This window comes from Podarcis bocagei (genome assembly GCF_964188305.1).
Source record: "Podarcis bocagei genome assembly, chromosome: 15".
Lineage (NCBI taxonomy): Eukaryota > Metazoa > Chordata > Lepidosauria > Squamata > Lacertidae > Podarcis > Podarcis bocagei.
In genome coordinates, this window is record NC_138141.1 from 30,693,407 (window position 1) to 30,721,381 (window position 27,975).

General features: G+C 49.3%; 1 protein-coding gene across 1 annotated transcript in view; it reads right to left on the minus strand.

Moving 5' to 3' along the window:
- The window catches only part of MROH2A (maestro heat like repeat family member 2A), a 44,499-nt gene that overhangs the window by 11,016 nt on the left and 5,508 nt on the right, over positions 1-27,975 (minus strand). The window contains exons 6-31 of the mRNA XM_081172838.1: positions 27,849-27,947; positions 25,762-25,913; positions 24,571-24,714; positions 21,813-21,905; positions 21,411-21,495; positions 20,854-20,967; positions 19,238-19,311; positions 18,932-19,051; positions 18,717-18,827; positions 17,545-17,683; positions 16,521-16,561; positions 15,238-15,379; positions 13,386-13,438; positions 13,190-13,297; positions 11,813-11,932; positions 9,672-9,794; positions 9,268-9,438; positions 8,642-8,671; positions 7,200-7,331; positions 6,693-6,772; positions 6,086-6,194; positions 5,756-5,902; positions 4,372-4,476; positions 3,332-3,455; positions 2,574-2,689; positions 960-1,112 (exon numbers count right to left, since the gene is read on the minus strand). Of these exons, the coding sequence (XP_081028964.1) occupies positions 960-1,112; positions 2,574-2,689; positions 3,332-3,455; positions 4,372-4,476; positions 5,756-5,902; positions 6,086-6,194; positions 6,693-6,772; positions 7,200-7,331; positions 8,642-8,671; positions 9,268-9,438; positions 9,672-9,794; positions 11,813-11,932; positions 13,190-13,297; positions 13,386-13,438; positions 15,238-15,379; positions 16,521-16,561; positions 17,545-17,683; positions 18,717-18,827; positions 18,932-19,051; positions 19,238-19,311; positions 20,854-20,967; positions 21,411-21,495; positions 21,813-21,905; positions 24,571-24,714; positions 25,762-25,913; positions 27,849-27,947 (2,885 nt within the window). The remainder of the gene's footprint in view (positions 1-959; positions 1,113-2,573; positions 2,690-3,331; positions 3,456-4,371; positions 4,477-5,755; positions 5,903-6,085; positions 6,195-6,692; positions 6,773-7,199; positions 7,332-8,641; positions 8,672-9,267; positions 9,439-9,671; positions 9,795-11,812; positions 11,933-13,189; positions 13,298-13,385; positions 13,439-15,237; positions 15,380-16,520; positions 16,562-17,544; positions 17,684-18,716; positions 18,828-18,931; positions 19,052-19,237; positions 19,312-20,853; positions 20,968-21,410; positions 21,496-21,812; positions 21,906-24,570; positions 24,715-25,761; positions 25,914-27,848; positions 27,948-27,975) is intronic.

Here is a 27,975-nt window from a genome sequence, read left to right on the forward strand (position 1 = left end):
CTCAGGTAGACTGAAGGTGCAACAATAGGCTAGCTTACCGATTTCCTCCCAATGTAAAGTAAATGGACACAGATAAGCCTGGCAGGACAGCTTATTCTATGACATTAACCCCTTCATGTGTTAATTAGACTTTGGTATGTTGGTTATATGAGGCTGATTATCTCACAAGAACACCAGAAGGGTCTGCTAGACCCAGCATCCTTTTCTCACTGGGCTTCTGGGAAGCCCAGAAGCTGGAACTAATCACAAGAGCCCTCTCCTAAAGTGGGGCCTCATTCACCTCTTTGGTAATCCAGCTCTCAAACTGGCCTCAACAGCTGTCATAGGGAGAAAAATGATAATGAAGTGATACAGACGCCCCTAGAAAGTGGTGGATTCTCCTTCACTGGAACTTTTAAAACAGAGGTTGGATGGCCATCTGTCAGGATTCTTTCGCTGTGATTCCTGCATTGCAGGGGGTTGGACTAGATGACCCTCAGGGTCCCTTCCAACTCTACAATTGTAGGATTCTAGGAAGTGCAGGACCAAATACAGGCTTTATTTTATACATTTATTTTATACATTTTCGTGCAACAAAATCTGAAAGCCCTTTAGGTCTAACCCAGCGTTTCCCAAACTTTTTTGGTTGATTCTATAAACTCAGTACCCCAGCACCCTACTATCCTACCCTACGGAAATCATTTTGCACCACCCACTGTGGAAGATAATAACACAAAGAAATCCAAAACGGTATTAATTGCACATTTATTCAAAATCCATTTCAAACTGTTTTGTTGAATTAATTCAACAAAACTGATGAACGACCCAGCGATAGCCTGATAGCTGTTTACACCTCTCGCAGCCCCCTGCCACCCACTTGCCTCTTAGCGCCTCCCTAGGTAATTCCACTGCCCCCCCAGGGGGCGCTATCTCCCACTTTGGGAACCACTGGTCAAGTCCCTCCCTCACCCGGCCCTTACCTTGTCCTTCAAGGCTGCCCTCTGCTCCTTCACGACCACCTCAAACCACAGGAGGACGGCCTGGTCGCAGGTGGGGCTCACAGCTCTCAGCTGCTCCAGCAAGGTGCGCAGGAAGGCCAGGATCTCTTGCGGGGGCAGAGCGCGGCTGACAACCTGAGCCAGGGCAGGAAGGTAGTGGGGATAAAGTGATTAGATGTGCCCCACCTTTGGTTGCCATCTCCACACCCTCTCCCATCCTTGGGCAGGTGCTGTGACCTAACTTAGGGTCATGGAGGTTCTGGGGTATTTTGGAGGGTGGGAGGCAGGGATAGGTGTATGACAGGGTTGAAATAGTTTTGTTACTATATTTACCAAGCAGGGTGCCTGCAAGTGGATCTCTTGGGATCCTACATGGAGGTGAGAGCAAGGTTAAAAAAGGATCTCTCCACCCCCCCAACTCCCAAAAGCCCCCTGCCAGAGTCTTGCCTGCCTACCTGCCCTTCTCTGGGTTTCACTGGGATGGTTGCCTGGCAGAAGATGAAGCCAGAGCATGGGGAGAGATGGATCAATCTGCCCATTGCCCTTCTCTCTGTTTCTCATTCCCCCCCCCCCCTAATCTTAAATGGACTTCTCCAAGTTTGCAGCAATTTGCGATTTTCCTTTTTCATTCTCAGGGATATCCAGTGTGCTGTAGTGGTTAGAGTGTCAGACTAGGACCTGGAAGACTAGGGTTCAAATCCCCCATTTGGCCACAGAGTTCACATCAGGGGGGGGGGGTCAGTCCCTGCCTCTCAGCCTAACCTTCCTCACAGGGTTATTGTGGGGATTAAATGAGGAGGGGGCGAAACATGGATGCCACTTTGAGCTCCTTGGAGAAAAAGGTGGGATATACAGTGGTACCTCAGGTTAAGTACTTAATTCGTTCCAGAGGTCCGCTCTTAACCTGAAACTGTTCTTAACCTAAAGCACCACTTTAGCTAATGGGGCCTCCTGCTGCCACCGCGCCGCCGGAGCACAATTTCTGTTCTCATCCTGAAGCAAAGTTCTTAACCCAAGGTAATATTTCTGGGTTAGTGGAGTCTGTAAACTGAAGCGTCTGTAACCTGAAGCGTATGTAACCCGAGGTACCACTGTACATGCAATAAAGAAAAATCTGCCAGCTTGTTAGTGCAGATAGTTTCCTTTTTGGTATGCACATTTTGCCTGATACTTGGAGCTTGCAGGAAGGTAAAGAGACCTCCCCTAGGCCTTGTGGTTAAGGGTTAGGGCTTGGATTTGGGACTCTTGATCCCAGTCCCAGCTCCCAGTGCTTATCACACCAGGATGTTGGTGGGTCGACCCAGCTCTTCAAAAGGATTGCCACCTATCTGGCTTTCCCCATTGCTTTAAGGGAACCACAACGGGTAGACATGGGAAAGGTGGGTGCTTTTCTCATTACCGAACCTCTTTGCTGCACCTGTTGCACCTTGCCTAAAAGGTGGCAACCCTTAGCTGTCACAGGCATCACCCAGGGCCAAGGCACGTGTCCCTTGCCACATGATCCGCTGCCCCAGGAGGATGAATCCTGCCTAGGGGTGCTATTCTCCGGGTCGAAACCTTCTCCCAAGCACCTGCCTCCTGAGGTCCCCTCCCTACCTTTGCCAGCTGGAGAGAGGCAGTGCGCACCTCCCAGGGGCTGCTCTCGCTCCGGAGCTTGCGTTGGATGCAGTGGAGCTGCCAGGCCACCAAGCGGCCCCTTGGCCTTTGGGTGCCTGCAGGAGATACCCAAGAAGGGAGATTCTGACTCAACATCAGAAAGAACTCTTTGATGACAAGAGCTGCTTGACCATGGGATGGACGCCCTCGGAAGCTGATGGACTCTCCTTCCTTGGAGGTTTTGAAGCAGAGGTTGGGTGGTCCTCTGTCAGGGGATTCTTGAGCTGTGATTCCCACCTTGCAGGAAGTTGATGATCTTTGGAGAACCCCTTCCAACACTATAATTCTATGCCTCCTGTACCATCCGGCATCCTGTTCTCACAGTGATCAACTAGGTTCCCTAATGGGAAGCCCGCAAATGGGATCTGGGCACAACAGCATCCTCGCTCAGTCGTGAAGCTCTCTTGGGTGTGGCCTTGGGGGCCAGTCACCAACTCTTAGCCTAGCCTACCTCACAGGGTTGTTGTGAGGGTGAAATGATGATGAGGAGAACCATGTATGCCACCTTGAGATCTTTGGAAGATAAAGGTGGTATGTTAATTAATTGATCGATTAAATAAATAGTGAATTAGCACACTGGTCCCTGTAGCCCAATATTGCCTGCACCAACTGGCAGCAGCTCTCCAGATGAGGATGGAGATGGGAGCTCCTCCCAAGTAAGGAAGACCTACATTGCGAAAGGGGCTAGACAAGCTCACCTTGGGTGCTTAGCAAGACCCTGATGCAGTCGACGGCACCCTGCCGGATGCTGCCCAGCACGTCACAGGTGAAAGGCCCCAGCACCCCAGCCAGGCAGCTGAATTGCTCCGGGGGGATCCGTGGCTGTGCAAAAAGAGGGGGGAAGGAAGCTGCCATATACCAGTTCATTTTTAAAAAATTTTTTATAAATATTTATTAAGATTTTACAAATTATAACAGACATAACAATACACACAAACACAAACAAAAATAAAAAGTACAAGTATAATTTCCTAACCTTATTTTCTTAAAACTTATTTCACCGACCTCCTCATACCTCCCCTTTCTGCATTCCCATTTTCAAATTTGGTTCAGCAAATCCTCACCCTTAATTTTATCTAATTGTCATCCTTTCTTTTCTTTTAACTTTGTCTTTACAGCTGTACTCCATTTGATTTTTAAAACCACATCATTCTAAGACTCATGAATTTTACAATATTTCTTAAGATAGTTCTTAAATTTCTTCCAATCTTCTTCCGCCGTCTCTTTTCCCTGGTCTCGGATTCTGCCAGCTGCCATATACCAGTTTACTCCATTTGTCTGCATTGTCCACACTGACTGGCAGCTAAGACTCTGCCCCTAGGAATAAAGCAAGATTCTGGTCCTCAATATTCTGAATTAACTAGGAACCCAGGCCAGGCTTTTAAGAAGAAGCAGCCTTTGGACGTAATTTTTTTAAAGCTTATTAGGAACACAGGAAGCTGCCTTATGCTGAGTCAAACCATTGACTGATCTTGCTCAATGCTGTCTCCATTGACTGGCAGCAGTGTCTGCCCAGAGTTTCAGGCTGGAGATGTTTCCTGCCTTACCTGGAGACGCCAGGGATTGAACCTGGGACCTTGTGCATGCAAGGCAAATCTTCCACCACTCAGCTATGGCCCTTCCCCAAAATAAGATTCTAGTCCTCATGGTTTGGAATCAAGGACTGTTAAGTAGGAACATCAGAAGCTGCCTTATATCAGGTGAGACCATTGATCCATCTGAGTATGGCCTTACTCACGGAAGCGCTGGTCTTCTGGCAATGGGCCCGAAGCAAGTGCACCCCAAGCTGCAAAGCCCGGGCACGCTCCCATTCCCGCTCCGACACCATCCAGTACCCCAGGAGCTGCAGGGAAAATGGAGGAGAGGGGGAGGAACAATCAGCCCCTGGTCTGAACCAGCCCGTCTTTGCCCTGGCAACACAAAAGTAATGCTGGTTAACTGCGGGCAAGGCTTCTCCCTCCCAGAAACCCCACAGAGTGAGTTGGAGGGTGGTGCATTTCTAGAGAATGTCCTGCTAGCAGAGCTGGATTCAAGATTGGAGGGGGCAGTCCTCTTGGCCCTTGCAGGGTGTAGTAGTTCATCATTCCAGATGGGGCCTGCTTGGTGTTGGCCCCACTATTTGTGAAACCTACTTCCAGCAAACATTCACTCAATGCCTTTGCTTCCGGAGGTCAAGAAAGCCCCCCAAAGTGATCTTTCCCCCTCTCAAAAGAGCTTTAGCTGATCTAATCCAACTGAGTCTCTCTATCTCCACTCAGAATGTGTTGTATTCTGCCTGAGCCTCTGTCGTTTTTGATCTTTTGTTGTACGTTGCTTTGCTCTGAACGGAAGCTTAATGGAGAACTGGGGTGATGCAAATAAATGGGTAAATACACACAGCTCTGGCTTCTCAAGAGCCCCACTGTCATGGACTGGTTGGAAACAGAGGAGTAGTGGGAGAAAGCAGCTGGGGAACCCCCAAGGGAAGAGTCAGGGGAGTGGTGGTGAGACAACGATGAGTGGTCAGAGGGAGAAGACTGGGAAGTGAAGGTGTCAGAAGCTGAAGAGGTAACAGGGTTTAGTGAGCAGGGAGAGTCTGTGGCAGAGAGAAATCCAGACTCAGAGGCAGAAGCTGAAGCAGGAGAGGAGGGAGGCCAAGAGGCAGAGAGGAGTCACAAGTGTCTCCCCCTCCTGCTGTGACCAGCTCCCCTTCCCTTTTGTCTCCTAGAACCATAAGAGGCATGAAGAGGGCAGAGGAGAAGTTAGCTTCATGCAGGCGTAGTCTCAGATTGCTTGGGGAAAATCCTGAAGAGGAGGGGACTTAGATGGTAGGGAAGAGGTGGGGATTTTCAGTCCTCGCGACTGATTTTCATCGAGTAAGACTGCTGGGAATGAACTGCTCTGCTCATTAGGCCTGACACTCCACCAAGTCTGTGGAGATCACGTTTTTGCTAATAAAGAATTATCTCCAACTTTGAACTGTGTTATTACCGACCTGTACGCTCCTGTAACATCTACTTTGCCCTCCCTCTGGCCTGGGAGAAAAATGTGGGAGGAGAGGAAAAGGAGAGCAGCCGGGAGAAGACAGATTTAGCAATGAGGGTTAGAAACTTGACACAGAGGCTACCTCCCGCCCTGCTCACCTGGAAGGCCTGTTGGAACCACTGCAAATTTGCACTCTCCCTTTGCTCCACCCTCACCACCTCTTCCTCCAGCAGAGTCTCCACCAGTTCCGACAGGGATGTCAGGGCACCCGTATGCAGCGCTTGAACGCTGGAAGGCAGCGGTGCCTAGTGGTGTAGAAGGAGCAGAATGCTGCTGTTGTTTTTTATTTAACAAAATCGGTGTACCACTTGAGGGTACTAAATCCTCAAAAAGATTTATGAGGAACATTTTGCAGCCCCTGGAGTGCTCCTCTTTCAGCAGGCAATCAGCTCCCAAGCAGCCAGCCCCGTCCCAACACACATGCACACCTGGCCTGCATCCTCTGCCAACCCCAAAGGAGGAAGAGCGAAGACGCTGCTCAGGGCTGCCTCTGCCAGCGCCTGGTTCTCCTCCCGGCTCAGCTGCTCTGGCACATGGCTGAAGGGAGAAGAGGAAGGTTGTCAGGGTTAACATCTTTCTTGACCATCCCTGAGTCTGTATTGCAGTGGGTTGGACTAGATGACCCTTGGGGTTTCCTTCCAACTTGAGAATTCTATGCGTTCTGGAGCCAAAGTGGCTGAGGGCTCCATATCTGGGTGACCCAAGGGTAGATTCCCACGCAAAAAGTTTGCCAGCTGATGCCTGCAGCAGCCAGTGGGGGGCTGCATTTGTGAGCAACCCATCCCAGAGGCCGGCAGGCCATTAACGGCAGAGAAACTAAACAGTGGAAAGAGGCTGGGTCACACCCTGTCCTGGAAAAACAAAATATTCTTTTAAGATGAACGAGGGCTGTCTGCGGTAATATGGCACTCTGTGTATGTTCAGAGGCGCTTGGGGTTCCAGAACTAAACTTGGGCTTTGAAATCAGAGCTTGAAAGTGGCTCAGATGGATGGACACCCCATAAAAAGAAGGGGTGCTGGAAATGGGGTACTCACCTCAAGTGCCGGAGGGCAACCATCACTTGCTGGCGGACGGGGGATACAAGGGCGTTGAGGGGCTCTGCTTTGATAATGTCCTGGAACAAATGCCGTGCAAGGGAAGTGCATGGCATGGGCAATGGACCCTTGGTCAGGAAGAAAGTCAAGACCTTGGCTTGAATCCTTCTAAAGGATACTCCCCAAAGGGTTGCTATCCTTTGGACAGCACACATTAGGCCGTCACTCACCTTCCAGGGCAGACCTGGTGGGTGACCAGGGCAAGTGAAAATTTGACGTCATTCATGGCCATCTGTCAGGGGTGCTTTAGCTGAGATTCCTGCATTACCGGGGGTTGGACTGGATGATCCTTGGGGTCCCTTCCAAGTCCACAATTCTATGATTCTCCCCACCAGCAGCTCTTCAGGGCATGAGCTACTGACCACCCCCACCCAACCAGAATTAAAAAACCACACTTTATTAACCCTTCCCAATGGCTTCACCTAAGCGCAGACAAAAGCAACTCACTACGAGGAGGTCAATCAGGAGGCGTTTTTGAGGCAGGCAGAAGGTCGGGGCATCGCCTTTGCTCAGGATTGAAAGGCTGATCTCAGACACACACTGGGAGAAGCTCAGGGCCAGCTCAGCATCCGTGGCTCCCTGGGGAGGGACAGGAAAGAGGAGGAAGGAGGCTGGCTCCACAAGGAAAAGACATACATACATACATACATACATACATACATACATACATACATACATACATACCTTTCCTTGATGAGGTCATGGGGAAGCTCTGAATGGAGGGCAGAGTCTCATAGCCTTGCTAATAAAGACTCCTTTGTCCCGTGGAGTGTTTCATTCCGTCCATCACACCCTTGTCATCATGTACTCCCAGAACAGCGATCAAAAGGAACATATACTGGATTTATGCTTTCTCTCCTGGCTTCTAAACCCACCGCTCCCATCTCAGAAAAGGAACATGGGATATTGGAGCCCATCTGGCTCAGTATTGCTGAACCCTGATTGGCAGCAACTATCCAGGGTTTTAGACAGGTGACAGCCCTGCCAGCACACGCCGTTGGGGATTGAACCTGGGACCTCCTGCAGATTCTTTATGACTGAGCTGTAGTATATGGGAAACTGACTCATACCGAGTCAGAAGCATTGTCGTGGGCTGGTTGGATGTGGAGGAGGAGTGGTGGGAGGCGCCGGCTGGGGAACCCCCAGGGGAAGAAGGCTCAGAGCCAGAGGATTGGTGGTGAGACAGCAATGAGTGGTCAGAGGGAGCAGACTAGGAGGAGGAGGAGGTGTCAGGAGCAGAGGAGGTAACAGGGTTTAGTGAGCAGGAAGAGGCTGTGGCAGAGAGCAGTCCAGACTCAGAGGCAGAAGCAGAGGTGGGGACCAAGAGGCAGAGATGAGTCAGACTGCTGAAGAAGCCAGGGGCTCTCTCTCCTGCTGTGACAGCTCCCCTCCCCACTGGTCTCCCAGAACCAGAAGAGGTATGAAGAGGGCGGAGGAAATACAGGCAAGACGACAAAGCCTCAGATCGCTTGGAAAGAACTTAGGCAGCTGTGGGAAGGCAGGGATCTTCAGTCCTCACAACTGCCTCCTTCAGGCAAGCTCTACCAGGAAAAGTTGATGTGCTCCATAGGCCTGAGCTGTCTTGTTGCTTTGAATAAAGAGTTAACTTCACGGACACCATGTGAGTATTGCTGACCTACTCCTGACAGCTGCTCCTGACAACCATCAAGGTCCGTGTCGTCTGCACTGACTGGCAGCAGCTCTCCAGGGTTTCAGGCAGAGGAGAATCTCAGACCTGCCTGGAGATGCTGACAGGGACTGAACCTGGGACCTTCTGCATGCAGGGCAGGTGCTCTGACTCTGAGATACGATGGTCCTTTCCCTGAAAAAGGAAAGCTAGTTAAAAAACTCCCAGCCAGCCCCACAACCTGTGCGTATCAAGTAGGTACCTTTTTTCTCCCAGTGGGGCAGCCCAGTTCCTGCAATACAGAAAGGACAGCTGTCAGAATGGCCCCCATTCTGTCTCCTTCCTCTTGGGCTATGTCCCTCTGTCCCTCCACTGACAATTCCCGACCAATGATGGGAAGTTGAGAAATCCAGTGAGCACCTGCTTCCCACCTCCTCCTTTTTCATTTATTAGCATCCACTGCCACCTTCTCCAATGCTGCACCCTTCAGGTGTTTGGGAACACAATTCCCACCAGGCCCCTACTGCACTCAGTGGGCACCAGGTTGGGGAAGGCCGATGTGTTGCATCTAGACTACCTCCATGACTGCAGCCTCGAAAGTGGTAGCCACACACTTTTGCTTCCACAACAACCCTGCGAGATAGATTAAGCACAGAGAAAAAGTACTTTGCCCAGTGTCACCCTGTTGAGTAGCTGGGTGGGATTACAACCTGCTGACCCACATGTGAGCCACAAGCTATGCTAAGCTCCCCACGGGCACCCCCTCTGCAGTGGCCCCTGCCCTCTTTCTAGTTAGCTCCCTCCCAGCTGCCTCTCTACTCCTCCTGCCCACACTCTGGCCCCGATCATTATGCCTGCTCCCCTCCATTTGTGGTGGAGAAGACTTACCGCAAAGTAAGTCAACTCTGGGCCGCTAGATGTGTAATGGCGTAGGATCCGCGGCACAATCTCGCTCGCCAGCAGAGCCAGAAGCTGTTCCCGGGGGGCACGGACCGCCATGCTGCCATAAAGCAGGAGGAGGGCGCTCTTCAGGCTGCTTCTCCCTGGCTCCGGCAAGCTCTATGGTTGAGGAGGAAGATTCGCATTCATGGCAAAGCAATCTCATCTCCCAGGGCTCCCATTTGCCTCCATAAGCGGGAGCAGAAGACTCTTCTGATGAGAGTTTCAGTCACTCGCTCTGCAACTGAGCTATGGCCCTGGAAATGGTAAATTCTGCTCTCATGCCTCCCCAACGCCACAGCCGCTGGGGGAGAGAGGGAAGAAATAAAAGGGGGAAGCAGGGAAGTCTGAACCTGGCCAAAGTGATGGTAAGCTGAATCCTCCCCCTCGGAGATCACCTCCTCAAAGCGACTCAGGGTCTGGAGCACAGCCGTCAGCTGTCCCTCAGCACAATAGACCACACACCAGCAAACCCCCTGTGGGTGAGAAGGAATAACCCTAGGCTGTAACCACCTTCCAGAAAAATCTGGACTCCCTCCCACAGGATCCAGTCCCCCTGCTTTTCCATCTTCTTCCTCTGGGTCTATCTACACTTCAAGTTTATCTCTTAAATATAATAAGAATGAAAGAACGTCATCGTGCTGCAGTTCTCATGCTGGCTAACAGGTGGCAGTACAAACTACAGCATGACAACAAGTTGGGCCATTGTGACAATGGTCAGAGAGCAAGGAGGAGGAAAGTGGAGATGGAGGCTGGCAGGCAAGTGGCTGGGCATCTTCGGTGTGTTATCAGACATGTGCCCCAGGCAGACAAGTGAGCGGACAGGCTGGCAGCTCAGAGGACCAGTCAGGACAGGATAGGGCAGCTCCCCAGTAACTATTCTGCTCTGCTGCTGCTGCCCACCTCACACTGATGATGCTAGTTGGTAGGTGAGCTGTAAGACGGGTTGGTGAGGCCAAGGGAGGTAGGGGGGTTGGCGAGAGGAGCAAGCAGGGGTGCAGCCCCTACTTAGCCTTAAATAGGGATGGGTGAATCAGTCAATTTTTGTATTACTCAGTAGCTCATTTTTCCAATCTTAAGGTTCCATTCTCCATATTTCTGCATAACTTTGTGATTGCTTTTAAGTCCTCATGAAGATGCATCACATAATTCTCCTGATGTACAATTTTGCATAAGATTCACATTTTTAGAAATGTCCCCTAACATTATGCACCCAGCATTTCTCTGGAATACGAAGAAACCAAAAAGATACATAGAGGGATGACTTAATTTTTTAGTCCCTTGGTGAAAAAACAAACTATGCAGTTTCATGTTCAGGTTGTCAGGTAAAGCAGAATATACATTCCTATCAAATTTGGTTAAAATCAGTGTAATTTTGAAAGGTTCAGCCCACCGTCTTGATTCAGAGTAGCATCCAATTGTCTCAGAATACAAACAAAAACCTGCTCCATGATCTCGGGGTATGTTTTGCGTGGAGAAGAGAAGACCAACGGGTAATATGAGAGCCAGTCTCAAAATACCTGAAGGGCTGTCCCGTGGAAGATGGAGCCAGCTTCTGCTGCTCCAGAGAGGAGGACCTGAACTGATGGATTCAAATGGCAAGGAGGGAGATTCTGACTAAACATCGGCAAGAACTTTCTGAGGGTAAGAGCTGTTCAACTATGGAACGGACTCCCTGCAAGGTGGTGGGCTATCCTTCATTGGAGGCTTTTCAACAGAGCTCAGATGCTCACCTGTGGGGTTTTATTTAGTTTCGATTCCTGCATTTCAGGAAGAATCCATGACCCACAGACATCCAGCCTCCAGTGAAGGAGAGTCGACTATCCGCCAAGTTCCCGGAACCATAGAATTGTAGAGTTGGAAGGGATCCCCGTGTTAGAATTCCTGCTCCGTGATTGCAGTCATGGGATTTTTGTCTTTCACATGATGGTATATGTTTTGACTCCACAGAGTGGGAAGTGACGGAGACAGGATGTTTGTGTTACTGTGTTCCGTGAAGTGGGACTATTGTCCTTTGTTCTTTTTCTCTTTGCTGTCTGATGCTAGAGGGAGAGGGACCCAGGTTGCAGTGCTGTGTGTGTGTTTATATGTAAATAAAGTAGATTAGCCAAAATGCTGAGTTGCTGAGGTCTGTCAAGCAAACTGCGCAAAGTCTGCGGATCCCTAAGTGTGCCGGTGTCGGTTGGCATCGGTCGCTGTGACGTTTGGGCTGAAGAAAGCTTTTGAAGCTCCCGAACAATCAACCAGGAGGGAGGGAACATGCCAGTCGGGCATGTGTCTCTGCTAGGGTCCTACTCGAGTGTAGGCTGAGCATCCTGACACCCCGAGGATCATCAAGTCCAATCCCCTGCAAGGCAGGAATCACAGCTTGATCTCTGGAACCGTTGTGCCAAATTTGGTGATGATATCTTGCATGGGTACATTTGGTGGGGGTGGGGGAGGGAAGCAGGTTAATGCAGGGCATACGACCCCCCTCCCAAGTAGCAGGGCTTGCCTTCCGCTGGGCTTCCTCCGTGTAATCTGTGTGCAGCAGCAGATCCAGAAGTGTCTGCGCCACCCCATCCGCGTCCCCTGCGGCAGACAGTGCCATCCCCAAGGCCTTGTAGAGGAAGCCCTAGAGGGGAGAGGGAGGGTGATGGCAAGCTGAGCAGCGCAGACCCCAGTCAGCCAGCAACATAGCAGACACACACATCCACAACCAAGGTGTCTCACCCACTGTATACGTCCAGTATACAGTGGTACCTCGGGTTACATACGCTTCGGGTTACATACGCTTCAGGTTACAGACTCCGCTAACCCAGAAATAGTACCTCGGGTTAAGAACTTTGCTTCAGGATAAGAACAGAAATTGGGCTCCGGCGGTGCGGTGGCAGCAGGAGGCCCCATTAGCTAAAGTGGTGCTTCAGGTTAAGAACAGTTTCAGGTTAAGAGCGGACCTCCGGAACGAATTAAGTACTTAACCCGAGGTACCACTGTATTAGAAGGACCTGCAGCTGGGCCAAAGGAGGCCCATCTTAGACTAGCATCCTCTTCACATCGTGGCCACCCAGACACACCAGTGGGAAACCTGTAAGCAGGACCTGAGTGCAACAGCAACCCTCTCCTCTACTGGCATTCAGAAGCATCGCTGCCTCCAACCGTGGATGCAGATCATAGCTATCAAGGCTAAGAAACACCAATAGCCATCTCCTTCAAGCATTTGCCTAATCCTCTTTTAAAGCCATCTAGGTTAGACTAGGTTAGATGCGGGTGGCGCTGTGGGTTAAACCACAGAGTCTAGGACTTGCCGATCAGAAGGCTGGCAATTTGAATCCCCGCCACAGGGTGAGCTCCTGTTGCTCAGTCCCTGCTCCTGCCAACTTAGCAGTTCGAAAGCACCTCAAAGTGCAAGTAGATAAATAGGTACCACTCCGGCGGGAAGGTAAATGGCGTTTCCGTGCGCTGCTCTGGTTCGCCAGAAGCAGCTTAGTCATGCAGGCCACATGACCTGGAAGCTGTACGCCGGCTCCCTCGGCCAATAAAGCGAGATGAGCGCCACAACCCCAGAGTTGGCCACGACTGGACCTAATGGTCAGGGGTCCCTTTACCTTTACCTTTACTAGGTTAGACTGGAGAAATGCACAGAGGAAAGGGCTGTCAAAAAATTCAGAGAAGCGCAAATTTCGAAGGACAGGCATGCGTTTCGATTTGTGAATTGCTTCACAAAGTGCTTTGGCTTTGCAGGTGAACCAAATCAAATTCATCCCCCGCCCCTTTGGCGAATGCTCCAGCCCAGCTGTTCATAGGAAGGTGAGGGGCTGGGCATTCATTGTGCACAGCTGGATGGGGAGATACCCGATATTTGGGGGGGGGGCAGAGGGAAAGCACTGACTTTCTCCGCAGAGGAGTTGTGGTAGGTGTTCAGCTGCTTGGCGAGTTCCTTCCCCAGCACCAGGTTCCAGCCTCCCGCTTCGCTCCTCCGTAAGGACTTCTGCAGGAACTGAGGAGGCACCAGTGGAAACAGGGGTCACCGAGGAGGATCAGCAATGCCACAGGAACAGCTGGTTTGCTCGCCCCACTGGTGTTACCTCCAAGAGTTTGGCTTCCCAGGCTGCGGGCTCGAGCGTGTACTTGCTGTGGCCTTTGGGAGAGGAGCAGCATTAGACAGAGTCAGACCAGCCAGCTCAGTGCTGCCTGTCCAGGCTGGCAGCAGCTCTCCAGGGCTTGAGGCAGGGGGTGCCACTGGGGAGTGGAGTCAGTGCTCGTTTTGGGGAAGCCAAGGAGGGCTGGGTGATTCTGGCATAGGCTGGAGATGGGCCAGAGTCACACCCATAGATAACCCGCAATCATAAAAATAAGGTGCCACCCAGTAACATATAGAAACCACTGCCAGACTGGGGTTGCGGCTGGCACCTGAACCACTCTTGCGATAGGGCCATGCCACAGATCTGCACCAACTGTGCCAATTTAGGCAGACTTTCAGAGGGGGGAAGAACTCTGTAGGACTCTTGCTGTCAGGGGTTACTCTGACTCACTAACAGTATTTCCCTGGCCAAGTGAATTAATTACTGTTGTTATTATTGCGCATGAATTTTGATGCTGCTTATTGCCAGATTAGGCCTCTAAGGATTCATCTGCAATTGAGCAGATCTAGGTGGTGGGTGGGTGGGGCCTCCCCAGCACTGCTCTGGGGAGAGAGCTGGCATGGTGTCATGTTTAGAGTGTTGGATTAGGATCTGGGATAGACCAGGATTCGAATCCTTACTTGGCCATGAAACTCACTGGGGGCCTCAGGGGCCAGCCACTGCCTCTCACCTTAACCTAACTCACAGGCTTGTTGTGGGGATTACATGAGGAGTGGGGCAGAACCCACATGTGCCACCTCGAGTTCCTTGGAGAAAAAAGTGGGATATAAATGCAACAAATTGCATAAAATGCATTCCATAGTGGAATACAAGGCTCATATTTATTCAAAGCATGCCAAATATATGTGAAGGTGGCCAAATGCTACTCATTCCTTTTTTAAAGCTTTCTATTGTTGTTTTCTAGTTCTGCTATCTTGTGTTTTTCATCCTCTTGTTCTTATGTTCTTATTATTTTTTAGCTTGATGTTTTGTTTGTTTTTATGTTTATTGCGTCTGCAGATAAAATAAAAAATATATAAACCAATAAATGCAACCCATAAATGCAGTAAATAAATATATATAAGCAAAGAAATGATTTATATATTCCCCCCCAAAAGGCTTTTTTTGTTTTGTTTTCTCCTTTTTTAGGAGAAGAGTGTTGGGAAAAAGCACCAAGGCAAAAGCCAGCTCCAGATAGCTGGAATGCAAAACAGGATGTTGTGGTTTGCAGATGTACTGCTAGAGAAAAGGTGGAGCCTATTCTCTGTACTGAGCACCGGATGTTAGCTCAGAGTGTTATATGACCTGTGCTGGAAGTACAGGGGAGGAGTTGTGACTCTCTTCTGATGGAGTCTGAAGGGAACAGTTGCATTTCTATGTACTGTTGAGTGACAAGAATAAAACATGTAGAAAGGACTCCTGTCTGTCTCATTTCTCCTCCCTGGGAGAATGCAGGGAGGGAGGGAGAAGCAGAGAAGCAGAGGGTGTGTTCTATCTCACGTCTAATGAGAAGAATCGCCGGGTTGTTTACCTAGTCTGCCGGGGAGTAGCGGACGGAAGGTAAACACAGTATCTCACTCAATTGCCTCGGGGGAGGCCAGGTACCTCTGACTGTGAGCGAAGATACTAACAAAGAGTCAGGAGATTCCAGGCTCAGGCCTGGTAGCAGATGTGGAGGTGCTGGCTTGGTCGGACACCATCCTAGAGGAGAGGTCGTCCGCCAGCAACTCTTGGCAAAAATTGACCCTCTGCACACACAGGTGTGTCAGCTGAGCTCAGCAGGGGAGGGCAGGGTTGGTTTTTCCTCTCATCTCACCTTCCAGGTAGCGGACCAGGGCAGGTATCTCCACCCACCAGTGCTCCCCCACATCCCTGTAGGCCTCTGGGCGTAGGGCGTTCATCAGGAGCAGCACGGCAGCTCCTCGGCCGGTCCCTTCCAAGGGGGAGACAGCGAGGGCCTGCAGAGGAGGAGAGCAAGGGTCTCTAGGTCAGGAAGGTGGTCAGGCTGCTTCCACCTCTGTGGCCTTCTGGAGTCTGGAGGCTACTGGGGTCCCATCCTCACCAGCCTAAATCCACACCCAACACAAACTGGTAGGGAGGCTTTATTTACTTATTTTTAAACAAGTCACCTGTTTCAGCTAACTCTCTATTTTCTACTGTTATAAGAATTACATGATAAATGTTCATAACTGCACATATAAACCACATGTCTGAAAACCCACAGAAAAAGTCCTGAAACTATTTTGTCCCTCCCAAATTGACCTCAAATATTTCTCTGCAAGGTTGAAGGAAAATGGAAAAGCCTCCCCATTGTCTTTTTGTTCACAAATCCTGTCTTAAGAGTATGTCTGTGTATGAATAGGGTGAGCCTGTAGCCTGGCTCAGGAACTAAGTATTTATCATTACGAAAGACTGGCCAGGCTCCCCAGGTAATCTATTCAAGTGACCATTAACTGGTAACCTGCCAGACAGGAGATAAACGACGCAATCAGATTTCTGTTGTAGACAGCCTCTTCTGTGATGTATGTATGATGTTTCTGGGGGTGGTCTTGGACTCCAGGGCGGGCAATTTAAAATGTCTATATAAGGGCGGGCACACCTTTGTTCTGGGTCCTCCTCTGTCCTCCTGCGTGTGAGGGGAGCACCCTGTTGCAACAGCTTTAATAAAGATCAGGCTTACTAGCTGTTTTGCTTCTCAATATTCTCTGGTTGGCCTCTGTTATTTTCTCCTACCAATAGGGAACCCACGTAAGGACTCTATAGGGGGTCTTGGATACCCCATAAGGGAAAAAGGGCAGATTTTGTTTACAACACTACACACCAACTCGCAGCAATGTCTCTGAAGGGTTTTAGGCAGGGAAAGGGGGTATCTCGCAGCCCTAGCTGGAGATGCCAGTGGGGATTGCAACGGGGCCCTTCTGCATGCAGGGCAGGTGCTCTGCCACTGAACTGGGCCTCCCCCAACCTTGTTTCTTAGGAAGCATATGTGAGTTCGGGTCCAGTTTCCTCCAAGAGTCTAGCAATGAGGCAGCCCACTTTCAGAAACTGCTAGAAGCCTGAACCACTCCCCACCCCTCCCCAGTTACCCACATGACTTACCAGGAGCCGCGCCATCAATTCTTGTGGAGTTGGTAAACCCCCTGGAAAGGGGAGAGAGGGAGAGAACAAGGGGGAGGGAAGTGAGGGCTGGTGTAAATAGGAACATAGTAAGAAGCTGCCCTTAGGGAGATAGAGAGTTGGCCCATCGGGCAGTGGGTTTCAGGCATGAGCCTTTCCCAGCTCAGCCAGGGGACACTTGGGACTGAAGCTGGGGCCTTCTGCCTGCCAAGCAGCTTCTCAGCACTGAGCTGTGGCCCTTCCCATCCTGTGTACCCCAAAATCTCCTGCAGACTGGCAGAGGACCCTGAGACAACTTCATCTGCATCCCTAAATCAATGGAATCGGAGAGGCATTTGGGGGCTGCCTGCAGTGGGGTAGGAGAGTTGAAAATAATGCCAAATAATGCCAAAATATTCCACATCTGGCAACAATTGTGCCCTGTTGGCTTCAAGTGGTACATGGGTAAGGTAAAGGTAAAGGGACCCCTGACCATTAGGTCCAGTCGTGACCGACTCTGGGGTTGCGGCGCTCATCTCGCTTTATTGGCCGAGGGAGCCGGGTCATGTGGCCAGCATGACTAAGCCGCTTCTGGCAAACCAGAGCAGCACACAGAAACGCCGTTTACCTTCCCGCCAGAGCAGTACCTATTTATCTACTTGCACTTTGACGTGCTTTCGAACTGCTAGGTTGGCAGGAGCAGGGACCGAGCAACGGGAGCTCACCCCGCCGCGGGGATTCGAACCGCTAACCTTCTGATCGGCAAGTCCTAGGCTCTGTGGTTTAACCCACAGCGCCACCTGCGTCCCTGGTGCATGGGTAGACGAGTCTAAAAAGCCTGGGGCACAAATTGTCAAGGTCCTCTAGCAGCTATGGCGGCTCGTTTACCAGAAGTTTTGTATTTAGTGTTAACTCTGGAATTGTATACTTGATTCTGACCAAACTAAGCCTCCCAATGTATCTTCTGCTCCCCCACTCCTGTGCTGCCTGCCTTGGAGGGGCGAGTATCGGGCATGGTGGCACCCACCTGTCCCCAGGCCATTCTGCTGGTGGCCCACCCGACGTAGCCGCTGCTCTGCCAGCAGTCTCAAGGCGTGGCAGAGGGGGGTGACTAAAGCCATGTAGGGGGGCTGCATGAGGTAGCTCAGCAACTTGGTCCACAATTCCTGCCAGGAAGAGGAGGGAGGGTTCAGCGCTTGGAGTCAGTTGCCTCCCTGGCCTTACAGAGCCCATTTCTCCTTAAAGCCCCAGTCATTCACCTCCGTACCTCAACATCACTTCCCTGCCCTGCACATGTAAGGGGCAAGTTCCTCAGTCAGTACATGCTCAGAGGCACCCTTTTGCTTCACATGTTGCAAGGCTAAGTGGACAAAACGTTCTGGATCAGATCTCTTGGCCAGGGGTAGCCAATGTGGTACCTTCCAGATGTTGGACTTTAACCAGATGGTTAGAGAAGGTACGGGAAATTTCACTTTTGGAATATATATGTGTGGGGAGGGGATAAAATTTTATATAAAGTTTATTTATTTGGTTTCTCGGATTAAATTTTACAGTCACATATCCAACATACAGTATAACATAAAAACAAGATTCCAAGGAATCTCTTGGACCTCCTCCCCTTTGTGGGTCCTATTGTTAATCATTTCCTCCTGCATCTTTTATGATAATCCAAATCTTTTACCTCTCCATTGTGTCCAAAATTCACCATTAAACTACAAGTGATATTCCAATCCTACTAACGATTTTAACTGTTGACAGTGGTCTTTAAGATAAGTTATAATTTCCCCCCATTCCGTGTTAAAATTTTGGTCTTCTTGATTTCCGATTCTTCAGGTCATTTTAGCCATTTTGGCATAATCCATCAACTTGATCTGCCATTCTTCTCTGGAAGAATGGCATTTTTGGAATATCTAATTCACCACAGCAAGACTGTCCGGGTTTGGCCAAACAAGATTGTTCTGGCATAGTGTGGTTCCCTTTTATAACTTTCATTACCAACAATAGTGTATTATGCAAACCCCCAGTGGCTCGTATTAACACTATAGATTTGGAACACATACACTGTGGAATGTGAACGGTTTAATTTACTTCCCCCAAACGATTATGATCTTGAACGCAATAAAACGTGTGAGAGAGAATGAACTAGAAACCCCATCTCCCCTGCCATCGTTCGATTCCCGAATTCAAGGGGTCTCTGACCTGGCTGGTGCCCCTTCCCGAAGCCACAGCGATGTGGAGGACCTCTGCACTGGCAATTCCGATGGCCTTCTCCTCCAAACCGCCCAAGGGGAGGCTCAGTGTGGGGTGCGTCTGAAAGAGGAACAGGCTCCTGAGATGGCCCCCAACCCCCCTCCCCACTGACCTGAAGTCTCCAGGCCACTTAAGGGCAGGGCAGGGCCCTTGGGTGCTCTCACCAGCTGGTGGGCAGACACAGCCATCTGCAGGGAGACGTAGTTCAGAGGCCAGCCTTCGATTCTCTCCAGGTAGCTGGTGCACAGGAGCCTCCCAATGGCCCGGAGCGTGGCCAGGCGGACCTGAGAGCCAGAGCGGGCGGGGAAAGACAATGTCCCATGCCACCCGATAGGGGCAGAGGTGTACCACGAGGCACTTAAAAGTGTTTGGGGGGCCTGTCCCACCCACGGCACACGACTCAACAGCAACCTGGAGGACTGAGTCCCTGGGCCTGCTGCTAGCAGTCCCAAATCCCTTCTCCTTCTCACCCTGGTGCTGTCGTCACCCAGAGCAGCCTTGACTACCCTCACGCACAGCTGCCTCCTGCTCCAGAGCTCAGGTACTGGAAGAGAAAGGCGGGTAAGGCTTAGCCTCTCTCCTGGCGTTGAGGGAGCCCAGCCCCCTTCATCATCCTCCCTGACCATTGGCCATAGTGGGCCTTCTGAGAGCCAGAGAGAGTGAGAGAGCGCATGGTGTAATGGTTTAGAGTGTTGGACTAGGACTAGGGAGTCCAGGGTTCAAATCTCTGCTCAGCCATGAAACCCACTGGGTGTGACCTTGGGCCAGGCCCTGCCTCTCAGCCTTGCCTACCTCACAGGGTTGCTGTGGGGATCGAAAGAGGAGGGGGAAGAACCATGTAAGTCCCTCTGAGATCATTGGAGAAAAAGATGGGCCATAAATGCAGCAAACAAATAAATATCTGGAGGAAAAGTAATGTTGCTCGGGGAGTTATTGTTTTTTTTTGTTGTTGTTATATTTATTTTAGCTCTTGTGCTTTATGTGGAAATTGCTCAGTTTGCTTGTGTGTTTTTAAATGTTGCAGTTATAGCTTATGACTACTTTTATTACATCGCATTAATATATTTTTTTCCATGTTGGAAGCCGCCTTGAGCATGGTTTGAGCTGAGGAAAGGCAGCATACAAATGACATTACGTATTAACAAGAACAAGAGGCAGCCATCAGTTCACATCAATTTGTTATTATCCATCATCATAATATTATGGTATTCTTATCATTTTTTTAAGTTAAGCATAACTGACATTAAAAAACAGGCACACTCACCAATTCATCAGAGTGGTCACTTTATTTTCACTACCTGCATTTTAATACATTTTTCTTATATTGTTTTAATTCTATTAAAATTTAATTCATTTTTAAATGTTATCTTTTATATGTTTTTAGTCTTTTATCTGTGTTTTATCTGTGTTGTTTTAATTATGTAAGCTACTTTGAGTCCTGGGCTGGAAAAAAGAATACAGTGGTACCTTGGGTTAAGAACTTAATTCGTTCTGGAGGTCTGTTCTTAACCTGAAGCACCACTTTAGCTAATGGGGCCTCCCGCTGCCGCCGCTGTGTGATTTCTGTTCTCATCCTGAAGCAAAGTTCTTAACCCAAGGTACTATTTCTGGGTTAGCGGAGTCTGTAACCTAAAGCATCTGTAACCCGAGGTACCACTGTATTGTTGTTGTTGTTGTTGTTGTTGTTGTTGTTGTTGTTAATAATAATAATAATAATAATAATAATAATACTAATAATAATAATGGGTTTTAAGCAATGGCTCTAACCAATTCTTCAGTTAAAGGCTGTCCTATTGCAGACAGCTCTTTCAAACCAGTCAAGGGACGTTCCTTACATCACTTCAGTAATCTTCACAACAGCCCTGCAAGGTTGATCAGAAATATCAGCTTCCTCCTGTTGCAGATGAGAAGAGGGGCTGGCCTTGGCCTCCTTCACAAGGTCAGGGCTGAGGGCAAATTTGGGCCAGAAACTCTCTTCCTCACTTAACACTCTTAGGATGCTCTTTCTGTGGGAGGGAAGTTGGGGGTCTAAGATGCAGGGGGGCAGCTATATGAGCCTAGACCCCCTTCCTCTCCAGATACTTACGCTGGGCACTGACAATTTCAGAGAACAACGCCAGGAGCACCGCACAGACGTCTTCTTGGCGCTCTTCCACCTTCCCTTGGAAGACCCCCATCAGCCCAGAGGGGTGCAGACGGGCTGTGGGGGAGCAGAAGGGCCCTAGATCAGTGCCAGGGCATCTGACTTGCAGGTAGAAGGTCCCATGTTCAATCCCCAGTTGGGCTGGGAGAGACTCCTTATCTGGAAAACCCCATGCTGACTTGGTAATAAGGCAGCTTCCTCTGTTCCTATTCAAATCTGCTCTTGATCTGGAACCATGAGGACTAGAAACTTAAGTGCTAGAGGACCTGCTTTGCCTGCTCCAGGTTCAATCCCCGATGGCATCACCAGCCAGGGCTGGGAATGTCTACAGCCTGAAACCCACAAAGAGCTGCTGCTGTCAGTCAGTCTAGGGAGTATTGAGCTAGACTTCCCATGCCCCCAGTAAGTGTAGGGGCCCATGGGGTGGATGTCCACCATTTTTCACCCTCTTCCCCTTGGTTCGAGCTGGGATGGGGAGCCTCCCCTCTTTCTGTCCATACCCAGGCGCAGGAAGATGCGAGCGATCTCTTTGAAGTTCTCCTCACATTGTGGGTGAGGCGGCCATTTCTGTCCCCTGATGCAGATCTAGGGGGGAGGAAGGATGTTGGCATTTTATCAGTGATTTGTTGCTCCTTCAGTATGTAGTTCAGCTATGGAACTCCAAAAGGAGGAAGTGACGGCTACCGACCTAGATAGCCTTAAAAGAGTAGGCAAATCTTGCGCTCGGGTCCTGCTTTTGGGTTTCCCATCGGAGCATATGCTTGGCCACTGTGAGAGCAGGATGCTGAACTAGATGGACCATTGGTCTGATCCAGCAGCCTCAAATTATGTTCTTACAGCACCATTGCCACCTGCCTCCTGGGTTGGCTCACCCACCAGCTCCAAAATTCCTCCCCTCTCACCTGGCGAACCAGAGTGCAGGTGAGGGGCCCCACATGCTCCCTTGGGATTGGGTTGTTGTTCACAAGAGATGCTTCCAGGATCTGGCCCAGGATCTGCAACAGGCATAAGAAAAACGACATTGTTTTTTTTTTTTATAATCATATTTATTAAAATTTCCAATAATAACAGGATAGAAAAAATAGAAAAGATAAAGAAAAGAAAGAAAAAGAAAGACCAATTTTAAACCCTTATTTTCATAACCTTCTTTCTGGGACTCCCTCCTTCCCCTCCCGACTGTATTCCCCTTTCCCTACGTTGGTTCCACAAGTTCTCATTCCCAATTTAAACCTAATATGTTGTACCTATTAGCCAATTTAAATTACAATCTTAACATCACTCCTCATCTTTAACAAAATAGAACAAAGATTTTCCCCTCAAGATCTGCCCCGTTTCCTTCCACGAATTCCCCCTTTTTCCCCCAAAACATGTTGAATCAAAATACCAAAGTTATATAGAAAGATAAAAGATAGAAGATAGAAGAAGATTCCAAAAGTTGGTTACATAGCCTTTGGATTCTAGAATTCCCCCTCCCTTCCCCGGTTTGGATTCCCCATGTCCATCAGTCTGTATGTTGTCGGCCTGGAGGTCTCAAGTCCACAGCCAAATTTTCCTCAATCCATCTTGCCGGTTTTCTTTGAATTTGCTTGTTTTGATAATGTTTAATTTCAAAAATCCAGTCTAATAGAGGCCTTTAATTTCCCTTGGTCATTGTTGCTCCTCCCATTGTTCTTTCCGTGGCGTAGTTGGTCCTTTGCTCTTTTGTTTCTTACTTTCTCAGGTTTCTGTCTTGTTCAGCTGCAAAACCATTCTTATTCTGAAATCTAGTATCTCTACAGAGGTTTGTTATTCAGGAACAAAAACTTACGTCCAGTTCCTACCTTGCTTCAATAGAAAGATTCTATTGTGTTGTCACCTCTGTAGACAAAACAATATTTCAGTTTTGCTACTTTCCCAGGAGCTAAGACTAGTACACATCCCGGAGTAGTTTTCCACATACGCCACTTGTAATGTCCCAAAGCCCCTCTAGGGGGGTTGCAGTAACTTTGTGTCCTCTAATCCAAAAGTCAAGTTGTTGTTTCTTTTCCCCCCCGACATTTTGTATCCATATTTATATCCAATTGTAACAAAATTAACCAGCAAAATACTTGTAACAAAGTCCTCTTTGTATTCTCAAGATTTGACAGCTACTTTGACAGCTGTCAAACTCTCCATCTCTCTCCGCCAGGTTCTCCGAATCGCCCCGGTTCCCAGGGGGGGGGGGTTGCCTTTTCCCTCTCACCCTCGACTTTTCTCCTCCAGCACAATTCTTGTAGTATCCCATCGTGGAATTGATATTTTTTTGTCAGCAATAAACTTCTGAATCGATCTTGGTTTCTCAGTCCTTGTTTTAGCATGTTTACAATCAGGGAGGGGATTGACTTCCTTTTTAGATCCCCCCCGCTCGTGCCGAATCCGAAAAAAATTCCTTTTTTTCTCCTTTTAAACCCGGTTACCCAATTACTCACGGGTTGTTGTTAAATGTCCGAATTTCCAATGGAAGAAGCCAGCGCTCTCCGACGAATGGCATGCGGTTGCGCTCGGCAGGGGAAGCGATAGACTCACAGTACCACGCCGCTCCCCGGCACCCGATCCGTAGCCTTTAAAAAGGCTCCTTCACGAGTCGGGAGGGCGCTGACGGTACCAGTCGAGTCCCCATGTCCACGGGCTCCGTGCCCATGGTTTTTGAGGGTCCCCGCGTCGCCGGCGCGATAGGACCCAGCCCCTGTCGAGCAGACTCCCTCCGGAGCTCGGAGGGAGTCCGCCATTCGGCGATGGCGCCGACCCGGAAGTCCAAGAAAAACGACATTGGCTCCCAGTACGTTTCTGAGCACAGTTCAAAGTGTTGGTATTGTCCTTTAAAGCCTTAAAAGGCTTCGGCCCTGTATACCTGAAGGAGCGTCTCCAGCCGCATCATTCAGCCCGGACACTGAGGTCCACCTCTGAGGGCCTTCTGGCAGTTCCCTCCCTGAAAGAAGTGAGGCAAAGGGCCTTCTCGGTAGTGGTGCCCGCCCTGTGGAACGCCCTCCCTTCAGATGTCAAGGAAATAAAAAAGCAACCTGACTTTTAGAAGACATCTGAAGGCATCCCTGTATGAGTAAGTTTTTAATGTTTGATGTTTTGCTGTGAATGTTTTAATGTGCTGAAAGCCGCCCAGGGCGGCTGGGGCAACCCAGTCAGACGGGTGGCATATTAACAATAAATTATTAGTATTGTTATTAGCAAAAACTGTTAAGTTGTGGGTGAACATATCAGACAACACAGCGATTCTTCAAACAGCTCTTGTTTATTCACAGGCCCGAACAGAACTGAACTGAAGGGTTCAGCCAGCCTGCTTATATAGAGCTCCCCTAGAACGCAACAGTAATCATTTTCTGCAACTATCCAATCACTTTCAATCCCTTATTTGCATATGTGGACCTGAACTATCTACAGTATCCCCCTGCTGGCCCAGGGTGAGAACTTCAGTACATAATAATGAGCACAACAGCTCATTCCCTGAAAGCAGTTGCTGAGATGAAGGGTCCCTGGATCCCCGCAGCTGCCTATCATGGCAATATATATATTTTTAAACAGATAAAATCTATATACACCTAAATAGAAATTGATACAGCAGCCGAGCTTGGGGTGGCCTGCTCAAGTCCTGGGTGCCAGCGGGGAGCAGCAATCCGCAATGCTCACCTTGGTAACGAGCAAGGTCTCCGTGCTGCTGTCATACTGGGCTAGGAGCAGAGAGATGTCACTGTAGATCTGAGCTTGGAAGTCTGTCCTGGGCAGCAGGAGTCGCAGGATGGGGCTCAGAGTCTTCAAGACTGCCAGCTGGACCTTTGTGGGTGGGGAGGCAGCAGCTGTCACAAGACATTTGGAGGCAAGATGGGAAACCCACCTTCCACACTGGTGACAGGGCAGGGTCCCCCCCCCCCAGTCACTAAGGGCAGAGAGCCAGTTTAGGGGGGCCAGCAGGAAACCACACATGTTTTTGGCCCGGGTCGGTTTGCTTGCCCAGTGAGATATCTGCCTGCAGAAAAAGGGTTGGTGCTGATTAAAGTGTGAGGTGCTATTTGACTGCTGGTGAGTGGGCGCAGGAGAGGGGTGAGGGTGAGTTTTTTAAAAAAACAAAACTAAGTTCTAAATTTAAGAGGTCACCTGCTGTGATCCTGTGATGCCAAGATGTTTTTGTGCCCCTTCTCAAGGCCCTCCAAAATCTGTCCATTTTTTAACTACAGTAGTACCTTGGTTCTCGGACGTAATCCATTCTGGAAGTCCGTTCAACTTCTGAAACGTTCAAAAAATCAAGGCACGGCTTCCGATTGGCGCAGGTGCCCTGGAAACAATAGCCGATAGCTGAATTGGACCTTTGGCTTCCGAAAAATGTTCGGCTTCCGAAAAACTGGAACACTTACTTCCAGGTTTTTGGTGTTTTGGAGCTGAAATGTTTGAGTACCAAGGCGTTCGAGAACCAGGGTTCCACTATATTAATTTTATTATTTTATTTTTTTTACTGACTAGCCCTGTGGTTCCTGTGTTGTGATACTATGGTGCTAAAAAGTTTTTCTGGTCTCCCAAGTCCTTTGCCCTATGAAACCCTTTTAATTATTGTTTTAATGTCCAATGGCTTTGACATGCAGCCCCTGCAAGGTGGATCATGTGACCCTCGGTCTGAAAAAGACCAGTCACCTCTACTCTAGGCTGCAAAATCTTGCCACTGTAGAAAGTGTCCCTCTTCCATCCAAGGAACCTGCAGCACGATCCTTGGGGAGACAGCAAAGTCACCCAGAACCCCTCCCCAGATGGAGAGAGTCCCAGGAAAGGGTTGATCGAAGGCACCCTGAAGGTTATGGGGGGGGTGATTGATTGCCCCTTGCCCCTCACCTGTGCATCGCATCCAGGGAGCCAAGTTCGGGTCATGCAGGAGTAGAGAGGCAGCAGGTAGGCAGAGAACTGCTGGACGCTGATGCGGGGGTAAGAGCTTCGCTCCCAGGTCCGCAGGTATATCCGGATTGCCCCACACATCTGCTCCAGAGCTTGGGAATGTGAATGAGAGACAGAGAAGGGGGTGGGGAGAGAGAAATGAAAGGCAGAGCATGTTAACCAAGGTGGAAGTTCTGCTTCCATAGTTAAACTGTGGAACTCACTCCTGCAGGAGGCTTTGATGGGCACCAACTTGGATGACTTTAAAAGAGTATATACACAAAGTATCAAATGTGGTGACAGTAATAATAATACAGTGGTGCCTCACAAGACGAAATTAATTCGATCCGCGAATTTTTTCGTCTAGCGAATTTTTCGTCTTGCGAAGCACGGTGTCGGAAAAGTTTTGGAGAAGCTTCAAAAATCGCCAAAAACCTCAAAAAAGGCTACCACACCGCGTTCTATGAGTTGCTCCTCGAAGTCAAGTCGCAACTGTATTAAGGGTGTTAAGAAAAAGGAAACAAACTTGCAAAAAACGCAAGACGTTTTCGTCTTGCGAAGCAAGCCCATAGGGAAATTCGTCTTGCGAAGCAGCTCAAAAACCGCAAAACCCTTTCGTCTAGCGAGTTTTTCGTCTTGCGGGGCACCACTGTACAACAAAACAACAACACCACAAACTGGCTTATAAGTATAAAACCAAATTTACTAGAATAATAACTAAAATAGAGATAGACTTGTAACCATTCAAGCAACAAACATACTAAGGTGCCATGTGCAAAACAGAGCCTGGAGATACTGTAAACATGGAGTGGATAAATGTGCAACTGTATCTTAACAAGTTACATGTGCAATAAACGTTATACAGACTGGATGAATGAACAGCTCAACAAGTAGCGTAAGTCCAATCACAGAACAGCAACCCCGTGCCGCCACAATGGCAAGGGGAGCACACTGGAGAATATGAAAAAGTTTTTCAAAGCTGTTTTTCAAAGATTGAACTGGATGAGATGTTCTTCAATGGGTCTTGAGTTGGAAACACAAAGCCATATGCGTGGACCAATCACAGGAAGGCAAATCAAAGCCACCACCCTGATGAGAATAACACAAGTGGGCAAAAGGAGACCTGTTCTCCGGATATATTGCAGGTTTCGCTACACGCTTCTTCAGTCTAAAAAGCTGCTTGCTACAAAATAGCACTCCAATGTGTGGTAAACCATAAAAATTAGAAAATATCAGTCTCATACTATACCTTACCCAGTCATACAAAATGGTTTGCTCAGGATAAAGAAAGTTATTATTCTAGTAAATTTGGTTTTATACTTATAAGCCAGTTTGTGGTGGTGGTGTTGTTTTGCTGACTTTAAAAGAGGAAAGGACAAATTCATGGAGGAAGAGAAGGCTATGGATGGCTCCTAGCCAGAATGGGTATATTCTGCTGCCACAGATGCAGGCAGCAATGCTTCTGAAAGCTAGTTGCTGGAGACCACAAGTGAGGAGGGTGCTTCTGTGCTCAGGTCCATAGGCGCCGACTCCATGGGGCTTGAGGGGGCCCGAGCCCCCTCAAAAAATCGTTTGGGGGGGCTCCGCCCCCCCAATAATCTCCGGCGCCCCTCCAGCAGAGCGCCATCGCCGCCCCTCCCCCAGCCCAAAATGCACAGGGTCGGGCTGCTTTTCCTCCTGCCCTCCCTCCTGAGCAAAAGCTCCACCCAATTTCCTTTGGAGCTGATTAATAGGCGCAGCACGCTCTCCCCTATTCGCTCACGAGGAGGCGGCACCACTTTATTTGCATATTCATGAGCTTATTTATTATTCATGAGCTTTCCCGGGCCCCCCCAATATTTTTTATAAGTCCGCGTCCCTGCTCAGGTCCCGCTAGCAGGCTTCCCTGAATGGGCATCCGGTTGGCCACTGTGAGAACGGTGGGGATAACTCAGCCTCATATAACCAACATGCTTTTAACTCTGGTTAATGCACGAAGGGGTTAAGACCATAGAGTAAGGTGTCCCAAGTTTGCAAAGCATCACTTAAGGAGGCCCTGCGGGACCCACCTGTGCAGAGAGCCCTGCGCCTCCGTCCATCCTCGATCCGGCGCATGGCGGTCTGGAGGGTGGTTAGGGTGATGCCCAGGAAAGGGACGCAGCTGTACACTGAGGAGAGATGGGCAGAGAAATCAGG